The following is a 16,470-nucleotide window of genomic DNA, read 5'->3' on the forward strand; positions in this document are numbered from 1 at the left end:
TTACTTTTTTTTTCTCTCTCTCCCGCCCCAAAATAGCGTAACAATCATCATCACTGATTTTTCAAAGCTAAATATTCGCAGCGAATTCGAACGTCGAAGGTTAAAAAACAGGAATTTTCACCCACGATTTCCTCACCCTATTCCCGACCGAGTTTTCACCTCGTTAAGTGAAAAGCTCATCCGACCAAAGTTTCCCCAACGACGCCAGCGGCGGAATCGATTAAAAGTATTTTCAATCCCGGCAAGATATTTCACCGAGCATTCTGCATGCACCAGCTGTTCCAAATCACTTTTCCCCCTCATTGTTTGACAACATTCGCGTTGCGGTCCGCGTCTCGTTGTTACGAATCTATCATACGTAAAATATTTCGCCACGCAGCTAGCTGCACGTGGTGTAAATGCCAAGAGAAAAATCCATTCTCTCCCTTGAAGAATTTTTCATCACTGAAAAAAAACTCGCTGATTTGTTTTCATATCCCCAAATTTTAACTATGAAACGAACGGCGTAGAAAAATTTTACTCTTTTTATTTTCTACTTATTATACATGATACTTTTCTGAGTGATCTTTAGATGATAAAACGCAGTGATGTGGCAAGTAAAAATAGTCAGTATACAAAAACTCAAACATGCCACTCCAAACTCTCTCTCTCTCTCTCTCTCTGTCTGGGGCTTCTGACATCGGCTCGATATAACTCTCAAGAAATGAATTTTATTAACGCCGTTGGAATATTAAAAAAAAATTATATACCTACAACCAAATATCGTCCTGTTACGACGGTCATATCTATAATCATCCTCACCAGGCTCGACTTGAAACACGAATAAAACGCGACCGACTTGACGATAAAATATCAAACATTTTCTGATATTATGTCACTTGTCCGTAAATTCGACTATGTATAAGAATTTCCGGTAAATAAAATTAATGTTAAAAGTGTAGACAGACAAAGTTGAGCGTTAGATCAACTTGAAATGTCTCCGAGTGATATCGGTAGTTGTTTTCATTGATACCAATTTCACTTCATTGATAATAGTAGTGATTCATTATATATATATATATATATATATATATATATATATATATATATACATAGTATATATTTCGATGACGAAAGAACGAAGTTGTCCTTACTTTCTTCTTTTATTCTGAAAAACTGGTGTTACAAAAAGAGGAACAAAGACCTGTCAAAGAAATAATCTTTGATCGAATTCGATATTAAACCTCTTTGAACTTGTTTAATAAATCGAAGTTCAGAATTTTCTTGTTTATTCTTAAATAAAAAAGGTTTAACATGCGTCCCACACTCAAAACACAAAGTTCGCGAGTAATAACTGGCCATGCTTCGGCATATTACACGCGCAAGTTTAAACAGAACGGAAAACGAGTAAAAATTCTACACACGCGTCGTGAAAGTACATTTCGTCCGAAGTGTTTCAAAGCGAAGCCTAAAAATTGGAATGATTTGCTTGGGGAAAATATTTTATTATTCTTACCGAGGACAGGCAGGACTCTCGGAAGAGCTATTTCGAATCTAGGATCAGCAGGAAGTAGAACAGCAGCCCTCAACTCGCAGGTCTCGACGCCGTGTCGATCGGAGGTGCAAAGAGCCTCGCAATCACGAGGCAACTGAGCCTCGCGACATCCGGCGTAAACATCCAGCGGCATAACAAGGATGATGATCAGGGAAACAAGAACAGTCGGAATCGAGTCATAGTCAAGCCCCATGAGTATTGGAAATGGCGAAAGTGAACCGCTCCTGGCTCACTCGGTTTTACCCTGGAAGCACTTGGAGTGGTTCACTTCTTCTTCATATTCCACATCGAGTATAACGAACGCGCGTCCGTTTCGCTTCGCACAGCGATACGAGAAAAGTTTCGTTCAAACGACAAGTTGAAAACTACTCCGAGTAGTTACGGGAAGAGTTCATGCCTCCCTCTTCTCGTCTTCTTGGACGTACTGCAGTTCTTTCCGAGGTAAAGAAACTTCGGGGTGAAACTCGACCGTATATACACCACTTGCATCACATCTTGCAACAAGCTTTTCTATCTCCTTTACAAGATTTGCGAAATTTCCCGTTTCTCCCTAGAGTTGTTGCGAGTTTAGAGGTATAGAAGATTATGTCACGCATCGACTCAATGTTTGTTCCAGTGACGCTCACGTGCCTTGCAACAACTCTCGCGTACAAGACGCTTGCAGGAATTCGGAGAGCGTATCAGAGAAGATGTAAGAAAAATATCGATAGAGGCGATCACCGGAGTCGATACAGGTTTATTTTATTTTTTTTCTTCTCCTTATTTCTTTTTGCTTCTCCTCGTTAGAGTTCAAAAATCAGAAATACTCAAGAACCGTCCGTCATCGCGTGTTGCACAGTTGTTGGTTCGACAGATAAGAAAAGAAAGGAGAAAGAAAGAAAAAGCAAGAAAAGAAAAGAAACCACCACCACTACCGTAGCATGTAAACCACAAATGAACTATCGAACAGCGTTTTCCCTTCGTTCAGTTTTCTAAACTCACTCGTCGGTATTTCGAAAATAGACCGGTAATATCACGCACTCAAAACCTTTGGATGAATTTCACTGACGCACAATACTTTTTGCACTATTGGAAACACGTTGGCACAGCTTTGGCGCGAAATAGTTTTTTTTTTTCTTCCGAACAAGTCCTTTTTGATATCGAATTTCGTAATTATTACCTCCTTGAATACGTTTCGCGCACAGTACCGAAATACCTGTACCTCAATGTCCACGGTTTTTTCCAAAAATCTACCGTTGCGCAATTTTGAGAAAGACGCAAAAATATCCAAAGCAGAGGTACGAGTACCCGAAGGCGACGAAGACGGGCGACGGATTCGTCTCACCTGGCAATTAACTCTTTCAGATCGCGGTGTACTGCAACCCCGGGATCCGGCGACCGTGAGTGTAATCCATGTACGCGCAGAACAGGGACAACGACACGACGACGACACGTATCACAAATTCTGTATCACCTCGATTGATACGCTATCGACGCCCCTCCCCTCCGCCCCCCGTCATCGGCGCACCCGCGACGATCACCTCGTCAAACATTCTCTGGTTACACTTTCCGTTGTTATTATAAACGTACGTGTACATCTCGGTTGAAAGGTATGTACCTTGCTACATGTGTGTGCGAGGAAACTCGGCGACGACCGACTGACCGAAGCGAAACGAAGCTTCGATCTTCTTTGCGTTTCTATCTCGACATGATCACGCGGCTTGTAGACGAAACTCTCTCTCTCTCTCTCTTTCTCTCTCTCTCTCTCCCGGTTGTAATCTATGTGTGTATAATATGTGTGGCGTATATACACCGCCCGCTGCAATTGATAGATATATCGACAGGTGAGTAAATAATTCGTCCTGTCCGATATGTGCGGAAAATAACGATGTTAATATTTGTATACTGCAGAGATATTCTATACTGTATACCTGTAAGATGGAAGAAGGGAGAGAAAGTAAAAGTGGTTTGACAATGCACCCACGAACCAAAGTCTTATAGGTATGTATCGATATTGATCGCCGGTCCGTCTCTCTGATGTACACCGTACAGAATTAATTCGTTTGTATAAAATGTAGGTACTAATCGCACACGTGAATTGCACGGATTTTCATCTATTTCTACTTGTTTCCTCCCGATTCCTGTGATAATAATAATTAGAATTATACCGGCGGCTGGCACACCCGTCGGTGCCTCCTCGACACCCCTATTTCGGGCGAAAGAATCGCTCCGACTGAGAATACCGCTGCTGGCATCGGATCATCGCGAAACTGAAGCTGCTAAAGCGCTTCCGTTTTCGCGCACGAGCAACAAGTGTCTTTAGATTGTAACGGCAGCGAAGCTGAGCCAGCTCTCAGCGCGAGGACCCGGATGATACGACTGTTATATACCTGAAAATTATGCCTCATTCAACAAATCCCTAAACCAACCGACCCATACAATTTATGAAAATTACTTCGCATCGCCGGATCGAGTTTTGCATTGTTTAGCTTCTATTTGCTGTACTTTCGATGCGAGAAATTGGATCTCTGATCGGTAATATTCGTGGGGAATAGGAAATATATATCTGCTACAAGTCCTTTCTAATAGGGGATTAAAAACTACCGCAGTTGCAAAAGCATCCAACATAAAATGGTCGGATTATATCAATGCAGTTTGATCTCTTAACCACAGAATTACGGCAATCTGCAGGTGAAAAATATTTCGTGTATAACGGGCAGATTAAAATTTAATCACACTATAACAATTCCGCTATTGATCATGAAAAAAAAATGTACTATGGAAATACGATAAAGTTTGGTTCTCGTGATGTAAACCACAATCTGATACAGATTGTAATATTCTAAAGACAAGTTATAAAATTTCCATCAAAGTTGAAAGTACGCGAACTTCAAAGAGAGAAAAGTTGCTTAAAGAATTACTTTTTTCACAATTCGAAATACGCTGTACAGTGCGAAATTGAAGCGATTAAAAGTATTTTAAAGAATATGATTAACCGGTATTAAAATATGAATTCGTACGCGGGGTCGATCGATTTAAACCTACACTCAGCAAAAATTGAGTTTCGCAGCAGAGTAATTACTATATTTTATTACGAGCCGTTATAGTTCGACTCAGCGTAATATGAACTAATGAATCCCAATAAGCATATACCTTGATCATGTACTCCGGATATATTCAATCAAGGAAAAAGCTTGTTGTCAGTCTTCTTCAATCCACAGAAAAGCGAGATCCGCAACATTCTTTCCATTAAACAGGACAATCGTTTATCATCATTCAATCGATTGGTTGTATCAAATTTCACGGTCAGTCTCGTACCAAAAGGATTCATAAATAATGATACCCGGAACCCTGTGAACAATGCATGAATATTATAACGAATGTGAAAAATATTGGTTCAACGTTACATTCTTACGTATCTATCGGACCATTCGTTTTCTCTTGGAACGAAATGTAATATGGTCACAGTTTTCTCAACTCGCGGTCGGGATTTATATCCCAAGCCTCGCGCAGAGATCCTGAAGAAGTCTACACTCCCGTTTTACGTTTTCCTCGTTTGGTAACGCCCTCTGACACGAAATAGGTTTTTGAAATTGATTTTCGAACTATCCTGAACGGTGAATGTAGGTCGCGTGATTACCGATCCATACTCTACCCGTGCTTCGGCATCGCAAAAGCAGTGGATAATACAGACATATTTACCATAGCGAAGTGCCGCTGCAGTGGTCGAAACTGAACGGTTCACAAACAGTTCACATAACATCTTAAATAATTCTTTGGATATAATTGAACCTCAAGTAAAGCCCCCGCTTAAACGACAGCATTATTAAATTCAAACGTCGATTACTAGGTATATCAGTAACCAGGCACAATGAGTTCTCCGAAATGCCGAGTAAGCAATGGTTACCTGTCACGATGCTCATTCCACTATTAGCAGCGTGCCAAATTTTCAACTTCAAGTAGCGTAAGATAAGAATCATAAGAAGGGTAAGTTGCAAAAAATGATTTAATGGAAAGTCAAGCATCGTTGCAATCGCGAATGAGCCTGTCCATGCAGTTAAGAAATCGAAAACTTATGTAACAATTGTCACCGCCAAGCCACGTGACAGAGGAGTCCCAAGGAAATACACCGGTAACCTAAACCCATGCAAACTCACCAACGTCGCCGAGTAATGAAGAAGTTAATCGGATGGCTCTGCTTGAATCTGGAAACATAAAAAAAACTCGAGTTAATTTAGCATGTGGTGCTGACGTCTACACTATGAATTTTTAGTTCTTAAATCAACTATTACTTTTGTCTACTCCCATATCTAGTCACCGCATGTTCGGCAAACAAAAATCTGATTTCAAATGAATCGCCTTAAAATATCAAACAATTACCAAAATAAGTATTCTTACCTCTCGCGGGTTGCTCCATACTTCGAATGTAGCAGTTCTCGTAACATCTGCCTAGGTTGAATACTGAAGCGACGCAGTTTTTAGACTGTAATAAAAACATAGTAGAATATTACACGGATCAGATTTTTTTTCGTAACATTCAGTGATTTTTGATGCCCTAATGAACAAACTGCAGAATTGAGTAACATATAGATTACCAAATAACCACTGGTGTTAAATAAATGCATCAAGGAGGTGAATAGAATTAAATAGCACTAAAAATTGTATGCTCTAAAGTTATCTACGATTAAAAGCGACATGGTAAGTCAAAATCATATCGATCAGGTACATTTCACTCTTATTCACTGTATCAGTGATTAGTTTAGTTTTCACTTTGTTATAGAGTTCAATTTATCAAATTACTTCATTGAGACCATTGCTAATTATGGTGAAACTTTCAAATTTGATATTATCTTTCATTATTTGATCCCCTGATTAATATAATAACTCGTAAAATTCGTTGCGGCAATGTACGTTTGTCGGGTTGCCTGCAACAGGGGGAGGTAACAAGATTCTCCTCCTGAGAGCACGAAGCATATTTAAAATATCATGATATCCTGATACGTACAAATTGTAAAAGCCACGAATTAAATTTAAAAACGAATTTTCCTTGTTTCAGAAAATTGCAGGGTGTAAGGGACTCACAGAGCTATACGGCGAAATCAATTCTACGAAATTTTTACCATGCGATCAGGCATGAAATCACGGATAAATATCGCAACGTCTTAGTACTTAAATAAATTGCATGTGAGGCTTACCGATAGTTTGATGCTTCCAGAATATAGAATCAGTCGAATCAGCTCTCCTGATCGATCTCCAAGACATAGGCTTTGTCAGCGATGACCTTCGGCGTCGTAGAGCCGCTAGTTTTCAACAATTGAGCACGCACGTGCCTGTTGAAAATTATAAATAACGATTATAACAGCGTCAACGGGTTTGTAGTTGTTATTTTTATCGCACAATTGGCTCGCGACTCGTACCTGTAGCGACTTGACATGCAATTTGTGAAGAACAATGACCTAGGGCTATGTAAAAACACGATTGAACTTACTGAAAGGGCAAACGTATAATGCACGCTTGTATCCACATATATACATACCTGCGTATATCACTGTAGCCATCGTATATGACTCTTCATACTCGATATAATCGTGACAAATTGAGAATGGAATGTTATAAACTGAAAAGCACACTCAACACATGATTTATCTAGGAATACACCGAAAATATTTACGGACTTGGTGTAAGAACACGGTAACGGTCCAATCGCGATCGTCATTTGTTCAGCGTAGAAAAAAGTCAGTCGCTAGCAAACCGCGTGAAAACGAATCTTTACGTGACTTTGAATTGTTTTTTTGACGGTCAGTTACCAAGGCCAGCTCCACAGACCGGATTTGTTTGAAAAAAAACTGTTAATTTAAGTTTCTCACAAATTCGAGTCACAGGACGCGATTCCAGCACGTTTGAACTCGTCAACGTCCCGAGATTCTGTGAGTGCTCTGAAGTTAGCGCTGCAGCAGCGACGCTTGCGGGGCAAAATGACAACCGAGTTGGAATAAATTTGAAAATATAATAACTTACATGCGGACAAGGTGATGAGCAAGACAAGGCTTGTATGTTTCATAGTTTCCTCCCGTTTATAGCCTATTACGTTGTTCTTCCTGCTTCTCTATTGTTTTAACCCGATGCTAACATTTTTTATATCATTGCAGTAGAAAGCGCTCTGTGACCAAACTTTTGGAACTAATTTTCGATGACAAAAGCATGTCGGCAATGTATTCACAAACTGACGTTATTCATTGTCAGTAAATATCGATCAATTACCGACATTCGTTTACCTTCAAATATTAGGTGCAAATATCGATTATGTTTTACAGAGCATTATTTCTCGGAAGGCGCAAAAAACCACGTACGTTTTACGCACATTTATTTATCTGTCCGCAAACACCAGGCATAGAATCGATGCAGACAGCTTCCAAAATAACGCAACAAATTCACACTAACTAGCTATTTGTACAGGCCGAAAAGAAAAACATACCTTTATTGGCGAAGTACTTGCGAGAGGCTCAGATTGCTGGGATGTAAGGGCATGGTAAGAGAAGCCAAAAGATCGGGAGAAAATTACAGTATTCTACTATGCAAACGCGAATTAACACCGGAATTTCTTAAGACGGGTCAGTAAGTAAGTAAGCAAAGCAATATAATTACCGCCGGACATACTCGGTCCCAGCCAGCCGGCGTCTATATTAGCCCAGGACTGAACGTCTTTACAATATATCATCTTCACGCAGCCGGTGTCTGGCACCATCTGGCACGAAATGGCGTCGCACGTTTGGTTCAAAGGGGCCGCCGATATCTGACTTCATGTGCGAGGCATCCGCGCATGCGCGAGTCAAGTTCTCGGCATGTCTGGGGGGCGGGGGGGGGAGGTATACAGCTACTGCTCTCGACAGGTTCCGACAGGCAACAATCGGACTACCGACTTTGTATTCCGTCAACCCCGTCAAAACAGAGATCTAGACTCAGGCAGGTTGAAGTGTCAAAATAAAGGAAAGTTTCTCACGTAGATTAGCCAATTCTGTGTTTTGAATTATCCAACGCCCAGAAGATCAAGGTGACGAACTTGAGAAAATATTTACTTTGGAAAGTAGATAAAAATCCACCGAAAAATCAACAATAATGAGTAAAATATCGAAAAATACATTTTATGGAAAAACATTGATCGAAAGTCACGCTCAGCATCAATCTAGAGTCAGGGAATTATCGTCGTCCATACACGATAGCGAAGAAGCTAAGATTAAGCGAAGACGGTTGTTGGGACCATCTGAATTTTGGGGTGAATTTTGGAGGCAGCAAGAAGCGTTGCTTGTAGCCGATCAAGGAAGTTCAAACTCAATGCATACCTTCGTTTTGCAATATGATGAGGGATACAGAAAATTCATTGTAGCGCACCCAGAAATCTACTGGCTTGTCGATGAATCTAGACCCAAGGAGCAGAGATGTTCATACGAGGTTTGATTTTTTTTTAATAAAAAAATTAATACGACTTGACAGAGTTGAAATATTCACACACCTGTTGTTCCAATATCAGGTTATACCTGACGGCTCTCCTTGCCACCTATATTTTGATTTGGAATTTGGAAAGGATCTAAATCCATCAAGCGATGGCTCAAAAATGACAAAAACACTGATCGATGTATTTTGTGCACATTTTTTGGAACACTGGGGTTTTCCTTGCAGAAGATCGGAGGTTCTAAGCCTAGACTCAACCACCGACGTTAAATTCAGCCGGCATTTAGTGTTCCGTGTGAAAAACGTTATGTTCAAGAATAACAAATATGCAGGACGGTTTGTTAAAACCATATGCTCTAATATTCGGCAAAGTTTGTTGCTAGACAATGCCACACGATCCTCCGTTGATAATATTTTAAGCCGCTTTCACAAAGAAGATTTGGCAGAGTTATTTATCAATACCACAAAGGGAAAAGAGCTCTTTGTAGATGAAGGAGTCTACACAAGAAACAGGCACTTTCGAATTTACAAGTCTACCAAGTTGGGAAAGAATTCCCACCTGACCGTGAGCGACGATTCTGAGTACATCCTCAGCACAACATACACGAACAAAGAATTGGGATTATTCTTGGACTCTTTGATATCTTATGTACCAAGTACTAAGAATTTGATTTTACTTGAATACCAGGATAAAAATTCGGTAGACGCGATTAAATATTCCAAAGAATGCTTAAGTCAGCGTCGGGTTTATGTCAGAGCTGAGAAGAAAATTGAATCACCATATCCTGACATCGATAAATTCATCTTAGACATTGTGAAACCTGGCAAAATTCGGGAAGTCAAACTTCTGAATAACAGCGTACTGTTATATGCATTCATAGATCATAGGTAAAATTAATATTTCTTACTAGTCAAATGCTTTTGAAAATTGAATTTGATGACATAGTTCGTAACGCATTCTATAAAATTCACCAAACTTGATACATATAAATTATTCGACTTTTTTCTGTTACAGATACTGTGCCAATATAGGCAGGCCACATAAAAGCAATGGGGTATATTGGGTTGTTGATTTGAATAACAAAGTAGCATTCCAAAAGTGCTACGATCATGACTGCGCTGGCTTTAAATCTGCACCCAGAGAATTACCAGAAAAAATATGTTTCGAAATGGACAAGGAAACTGACATCCTTCTGTCCTCTGTTCCTGACCCTCAAGACTGCTCTTTGCGTCAGACTGATAATTTCGTCGCATTAGAAGATGACGATTTAGAATTAGCAAATATCGATCTACCATAATCTACAATTTAGAAATTGATTTTTCTAGCATATTCTATCTAATCATTGTACATACATACACATATGCACGTAAAATATTAATATATTCAAACGTCAGCTACCTTTTGGCGTTGCCATGCAATTGTAAAAATTCAAGATTTCAACAATATTTTTTTATACTCTGTACACGGATTAAAATATAGACATCTTGATTTTTACACACCTGTTGCCATGCTATCGCATAATAATTCTGAAACCCCGATAAAATTCAACTAACAATTCTAAATCTAATCTCAACGAAAAAGCGATAAACGCTACAAAGCCGAAATTATCATAGTTCTCGACGGCGTGCCGACCCGGCTACTGAACGGCGAACGGACAGCATTTGCAATATGAAAACCAAGTCTCGATACTTTAGACATTTTACGGGTAAATCTACTAGACAAGAAAAGTTGAAAAATTGGACTAGCAATATTGAAGAACGAAGTAAATCTACGATTACTCCGATGCAACGTATGGATCAAGCGGCTCATGAATTGGCACATAAAATTATTGGAAAAGATGGGGAAAAACTCGAATTAATATTGGATCGTCGAGCGTAACGTAGTAAATTCACCGCTTCGTGTACCAAACCGGCCGCTGGTTCGATATGAAATAACGGATAGCTCGGGATGCCAAATAACCGAAATACAGATGACTCAGTACCTCAAGTAACCGAAAGCCCAAAGTTTGGTGCGCCTTCGGGAATCGATATCAATTCAGGTGAATTCACCTGTGATAATGCTGCATATGACGTTGCACAATTTGCGAACATTTTGCATCTCAAATAGGAACACCACATCTTGGATAAACCTCTGCCAGGCGAGTTTAAATAAATTTGAATGCAGTGTTGATTTATTTGTGGCGATTTATTGTACTTAATTGTATAGTATATTTCTGATGGTTTTGTATAAAGAATTTTTAGCATCGACTGTACTTTGATTACAAACTGTGACGTTTGTGTGAGAAGTACGACTCGATGATGGAAGTTTTTATGCAACATTTTGCAGTGTATCGCATTATATTGTTGTACCTTTGGCATAAAAATAGATGAATAATGCGTCTCTAAATTAAATCAATGATTTTCAAAATTCATTTCACGTCAGATGGTCTTTCTTTTTGAAATGATTCCTATAAGGTTGAAAAAGTGCAAAAGCATCGAATTACATGGCGCAGTGTCCATCCACATGAAATGATTAGATAACCATAATTTAAATATTCATTATTTCTGTGTAAAACCAGAAAAATTATTCAAAATCTAACACTTAAATTGTCTATATAAGATTTAAAGCAAAATACTTCACTTGATTCAATTAAATTTGATTCGTACTATGATAGATACTATTTCAAAGCTACTTTTCTCTCTCTCTCTTTCTCTCTCACACACACACACATTTACACTTGCACACGATTGAAATAACATTATTGCACTAACACACCTATGACAAACCAGACAAAATATGTTTACGTTTAATAACATCTCCACTTGACCTGAACTTGATTTCCAGACGTATCAGTCGTAAAATTGAATTAACTAGAATTTTTTCCGAGTGGGACCTTGATTTGGCAGTGGTAGACTTACTAGCATGCTTCAACTTACAGTACACAATTGTTGAACAAGATCCTCCACGTTTATGAATACTGTATAAGTTCGCGAAAATAAATTCGACAAGTCAGAGAGAAAACGCTTCGTCTTTAAAATGAGAATGCATTACTGATAATCTTTTCAGGTCGAGTAGCAGCAAATCTGTTTGCTAAAATTGATTTCTTCTAAACAAGGGATATATGTGGCTTATCGTGTCACGTGAACAGTCGGGACGGTAAGAAGTAGTGTAAAAAGCCACGTTCTTCATCTGGTGTAGGGCCCATTACGCTTTCTCTTTTGTCTTCTGCTTTATCTTCCGTATTTTCTGCACTTCGTTCTTTTTTGTCACTTCTCTCTGGCTTTGGTTCTTCATCCCCCTTTTCTTTTGGTGTTTCTGTATTTTCCTTCACTTCGGATACGTAACCAACATCACTAACAGATGAATCACTACACGTCTCCAGAACAATCGGCTGATTTTCAACTATATTGACCATTGCAGATTTTGCATCGTTCGATTTGCGGCTCTGGTAATCTAGTGTTGCTTTCCTCATACGACACAAGAAATCAGGAACCCCTTTATCAAGAAATGATAAAACTTAATTACGCAAAAGTTGAAAACAAAACCTAGCACTGATGGTAAAATTTTTAAAACTCGTCTAGCAAATCAGTTATTTCGCTCACCACTCATTGCTACCCAAGTGGTCACAGCTGACGGTATGTTTACACCAGGGTCATCAAAATATGTTAATCCAAACTCAATACCAGGCTGATCAAATTCCGTATATGGTTTTATTACCATGTATGACCAATACGTTGATACTCTATTAAAAAATAAAGCAATTGAGAAAACGTAAGTAAAGCATCACCACTATCAGGTAGATATAAACTGGAAAATTAATTTACGACACAAAGTAATCTATGCCACACCAAAAAAAAATTTGACACGGCCATTAACCTGTGCGTATCAGGCCTAAGTGGGGCCTTGGGATGATCGGATGTCCTGCTAACAATGACGATAAGGCCCTCTTCCTTATCGATGAGCCATCTTCTTTGAAAGACGTAATCTCTGTTTGCAAATAATCTCTATAACGAGAATTCATTCATTTCAACAGCTGTAGTTACCATCTGCCCTGTATTTGGTTATGAAATACTTACCGGCCAAATCATTTCCCAGTAAACAATTTCACTGCGATGATCCAAGCACGACTCTGTGCTGGGATCAGTGTCAATAACCTCCAGGTGTCTGGCAGTAGGATCCCATTCTTTTCTATACTCAACGTCAACTTGAACATGTAGAAAATCCTCCGCTGACACATCTGGAAATGACCCATAGACCTTGTAAGCATACAACCCTCCACTTTCGGGCTCTTCTTTGCGCCACATTATCATATCCTGCCTCTCTATGAATGGCTGCCATTGATCTCCGTTACCTAACAGATAATAAATACCTAAATCAAGATATGGTAAAATAATGTGTAGGAACCATGAATCTATTGAATTAATAAGACCATGAAAATGATTTACAACGTCTTAAGCTGATGCTTTAAAGACAGAGTGATAAGAGTGATAGACAGTTTGAAGGGCAGTCTAGTTAATTAAATGATATTTCAATTTAAAATTGTGTGACTCTGATAGAATATTATAGGATGGTAGAAATTTTCATTCTCATAATGCAGAGGTTAATAGATGTACTCAAGATAAGACCATTTTGGACAGATGCCAGTGCGGGTTTCGCGCCATGACATTGGCAGTATTTAACTCCAGACTGTGTGACATCAATGACTAGTCTCAGGTGGCACTTTGCGCACGTAACGGTATTCTCTCGCAGCTGGTAGATGTCCGTGAGTTCTTTGGAGTATCTAAAAACGATTGAAGTACAAAATTAAAAACCGAAATTAGACGCAGGCATTGTCTTTGGTGAATGACCAGTGAATTTACCTGTGGAGTTCATTGTCTGGAATTCTTTCTCGATCCCAATTGTAGGCGGAGACGCCAGCAGCGCCAAACAAATACTTTCTAGTATTTTGACCGAGCCTTCGCCGCCATATATTAACAAACGACTTGAGGGCGACCTCGTCCCAAATTTTAGTGTACAAGTGAAAAATTTGCAGTGTTCGCCTTACGCGTTGGGCAACAATGCACTCGAATTGTCTGGCGCAGGATTTTGCCACCTCATGACTTTGCTCCCTTAACCACAACCTGACCCAACGTCCACCCCATTTTCTTCCGATGGCCTCGAAACTCTTACTAGTATTGTTCCTCGCATGAATCAAATTGGGGTTATAACGACGAGCAAGGGCGTTCGACACGTGCAGGCAATGCATCTTTCGCCGATTGATTATCAATTTCTCTGTCGAGACCAACTGCTCGTTTCAATTACTGGACATATTTCGCCGTTTGCTGAGTTCAATATCCTTTTCTTACGGATATAGGACGTTTCTAAACGACAATTAACTCGATAGAAAACTGCGAAATACCAAATTCTGATCGATTCATGCTAAGCGGGATGTGGGGGGCTCCTAACCACCCTAAATTGTGTTAGTATATTCACACGGGTGACAAACATTCGTTAATTAGGACGTAAACTTTTGTTCTATTTATTACACTAGATGACACTTTTTCAACGACATTATCCGACTTTCAAGTGCGCGATAAAAATACATACTGCCCGAGCGTTAAGCAATTGAGCAATTCACCGCAGCTCCTCGCATGTCTAAAATGTCACAGCGAAATAGGAGCGATGCGGTAATTATCCGAACTAAAAAAACCCCGCCATGTCATCAAACGAATCGGCCGACTCGCTCTTGCGCTCTTGATATCCAGCATTCTGTATGTAGATTACTTTTAATAAAATACATCGTACTTGCATGTAAAAGACTCGAGAGGCGATATGGAAGGCTGAGTTCTACGTATTAAACATAAAATATGCGAATTTCAAATAGTCTTACAATAAATAGTTGCAAAATTCATTGCTGCACATGCGATTTTATAGATATCTATATCGAATCTTTATTCAAATAATAATTCGTTTGTATAATAATATTCTATGTTCATTTAGCATATAGATATAGCGAATTTCTCATCCATTTCAGATTTAGTTTCACTTTGTAAACTTCTGGCAATCCAACAACTTCTGAGCTTCGTTCTGCAATAAAATTAAATACTTGGCAGTAAGATTACTCAACGCATTTTCGACTTTCAATCGTTTTGTTATTCAATATTTCTTTTCCAACCCAGCGGAATTGTGTTCGTTGCAGAAAAAGGAAATAATTTCACACGGAATTACCTGTAATAAATTATATATAGCAAGAAGCTGGTTCACCGAAGGTTTACCCTGAGACGAGCACATGGCACTACCGCCGTTTCCTGTTTGAGGGTTCGGGACTCTTTTACCCCATCCGGTGGAGAAATTCAATTGTGCCTCGGTCCCGAGGGCGACGATTAAAAGTATCGCTAGTACCAGCACGAAGCAGCCTGATTTAATTCTTCCAAACCTGCATTCGTAATGTTGGATTAGATGGTGGCAGCTGATAATCACAAGTAGTTGTTGTCAAATCAAGTATCTACACGTTCCCTGCTGCGTTTCGATTTGAATTTTAAAAGCAAAATTCGAGAATTCCCAAACAGTCCAAGTTTTTTTTCGCACGAGAATTAATATTCTGTCTTAGCACTTCGTGATGAACTATATTCGAAGATCTATAACAAGTCATTGCGACGAATTATTTTTGATTTATAAATCTAGTTGCATAGGACTGTCTGCGCCGTGATAGATGCTTTTTGTTAACCCCCCCCCCCCCCCCCAAAAAAAAAGAACAAAATAAAACAAGTAAACACCAGCACTGACAACATAAGTGTCTTCCCACAATCCAAATGAGAAAGTACATTATTTCATACAAACTCACATTCTGAACTTGGAACTTCCGTACACAAAGCTTGCAATTATTCTTGAAATATATTCTGTCGGGATACCGATACTGTGACAAGATGACGATTGAGATTGAGCGAGACCTGCCCGGCACTTTATACCCCATCCTACCCCTCTCCTCCCTTCGAACCCCCCATTCCTCCCCCGCAGCCTCCTTCGTCTCTCTGCTCCAGCTACCCCTAAAAATCATCTCCATTGCGACCCTCAAGCAACGAGCTTGCGAAGACCCGAAGAGAAAACCGTTATGTTGACTTGAATGATCGGCGTCAGTATTTTGCGACAGCAGTTGACGCAAGCCGAGGATATCAGCTGTGGGCTTGATTATATATCAGACTGAATCAGACACTTTTAAATATCACGACAGGATTAATCTTCGTCCGATAAGCAGTGGGGGTGTGTTTGAAGATGCCTGTTTTCATTATTATTTTTATTTCTTATCGTGTAAGTACAGGAACGATGCAAAGTACTAAATACTTTTGAAAATAAGGACAGAAATTTAAAACCTAATTAAAATGTCTATGGGTATTAAAGAGAAGAGTAGAACATTCGTTTTCTTTTTGTTTTTGATCTTTTACTCTGGCAGACGGACAAACGTATCTATTTTCAAAAGGATGAGCGACTCTTTGCCGCACACGGCTCGGGGCTATCTTTTTGCGTGGGCGTCCGAAAACTTCGAAAAACA

At 39.4% G+C, this 16,470-nt stretch overlaps 4 protein-coding genes across 13 annotated transcripts in view; 1 reads left to right on the forward strand and 3 right to left on the reverse strand.

The window, feature by feature from the left end:
* The window catches only part of LOC124185676 (atrial natriuretic peptide receptor 1), a 136,436-nt gene extending 128,179 nt beyond the window's left edge, over positions 1-8,257 (reverse strand). The window contains exons 1-4 of one of the 8 annotated variants that reach the window (XM_046576675.1): positions 8,159-8,257; positions 6,709-6,843; positions 5,912-5,996; positions 5,671-5,718 (exon numbers count right to left, since the gene is read on the reverse strand). In XM_046576675.1, the coding sequence (XP_046432631.1) occupies positions 5,671-5,718; positions 5,912-5,930 (67 nt within the window). In that variant the 5' untranslated portion in view covers positions 5,931-5,996; positions 6,709-6,843; positions 8,159-8,257. Of the gene's footprint in view, positions 1-1,495; positions 2,969-4,666; positions 4,865-5,670; positions 5,721-5,911; positions 5,997-6,708; positions 6,844-7,001 lie in introns of those variants that run through there. The other 7 variants (XM_046576676.1, XM_046576674.1, XM_046576672.1 and 4 more) reach the window with 7 other exon arrangements.
* Positions 8,258-8,394: 137 nt separating this feature from the next.
* Positions 8,395-11,419, forward strand: LOC124184609 (DNA-directed primase/polymerase protein-like). The gene is made up of 3 exons (XM_046574504.1): positions 8,395-8,962; positions 9,042-9,850; positions 9,978-11,419. Exons 1-3 carry the CDS (start codon positions 8,630-8,632, stop codon positions 10,258-10,260), a joined length of 1,425 nt encoding a protein of 474 aa, XP_046430460.1. The 5' UTR covers positions 8,395-8,629; the 3' UTR covers positions 10,261-11,419.
* On the reverse strand, positions 11,129-14,585 carry LOC124184608 (stAR-related lipid transfer protein 7, mitochondrial). Of its 3 annotated transcripts, none has more exons than XM_046574500.1 (6): positions 13,802-14,585; positions 13,556-13,722; positions 13,019-13,293; positions 12,819-12,946; positions 12,545-12,684; positions 11,129-12,458 (listed from the first exon to the last, which is right to left on the reverse strand). In XM_046574500.1, exons 1-6 carry the CDS (start codon positions 14,185-14,187, stop codon positions 12,079-12,081), a joined length of 1,476 nt encoding a protein of 491 aa, XP_046430456.1. In that variant the 5' UTR covers positions 14,188-14,585; the 3' UTR covers positions 11,129-12,078. The 3 variants fall into 3 exon arrangements, with proteins under 3 accessions (XP_046430456.1, XP_046430458.1, XP_046430459.1); XM_046574502.1 differs by having other exon boundaries at positions 13,568-13,722; positions 13,802-14,583; XM_046574503.1 differs by having other exon boundaries at positions 11,129-12,437; positions 13,802-14,581.
* Positions 14,586-14,847: 262 nt separating this feature from the next.
* Positions 14,848-15,867, reverse strand: LOC124184610 (hypertrehalosaemic prohormone-like). The gene is made up of 3 exons (XM_046574505.1): positions 15,766-15,867; positions 15,150-15,357; positions 14,848-15,008 (listed from the first exon to the last, which is right to left on the reverse strand). Coding segments are annotated over exons 1-3 (255 nt in total). The 5' UTR covers positions 15,768-15,867; the 3' UTR covers positions 14,848-14,963.
* Positions 15,868-16,470: the final 603 nt, after the last annotated feature.

The sequence above is a fragment of the Neodiprion fabricii genome, chromosome 6, assembly GCF_021155785.1.
Source record: "Neodiprion fabricii isolate iyNeoFabr1 chromosome 6, iyNeoFabr1.1, whole genome shotgun sequence".
Lineage (NCBI taxonomy): Eukaryota > Metazoa > Arthropoda > Insecta > Hymenoptera > Diprionidae > Neodiprion > Neodiprion fabricii.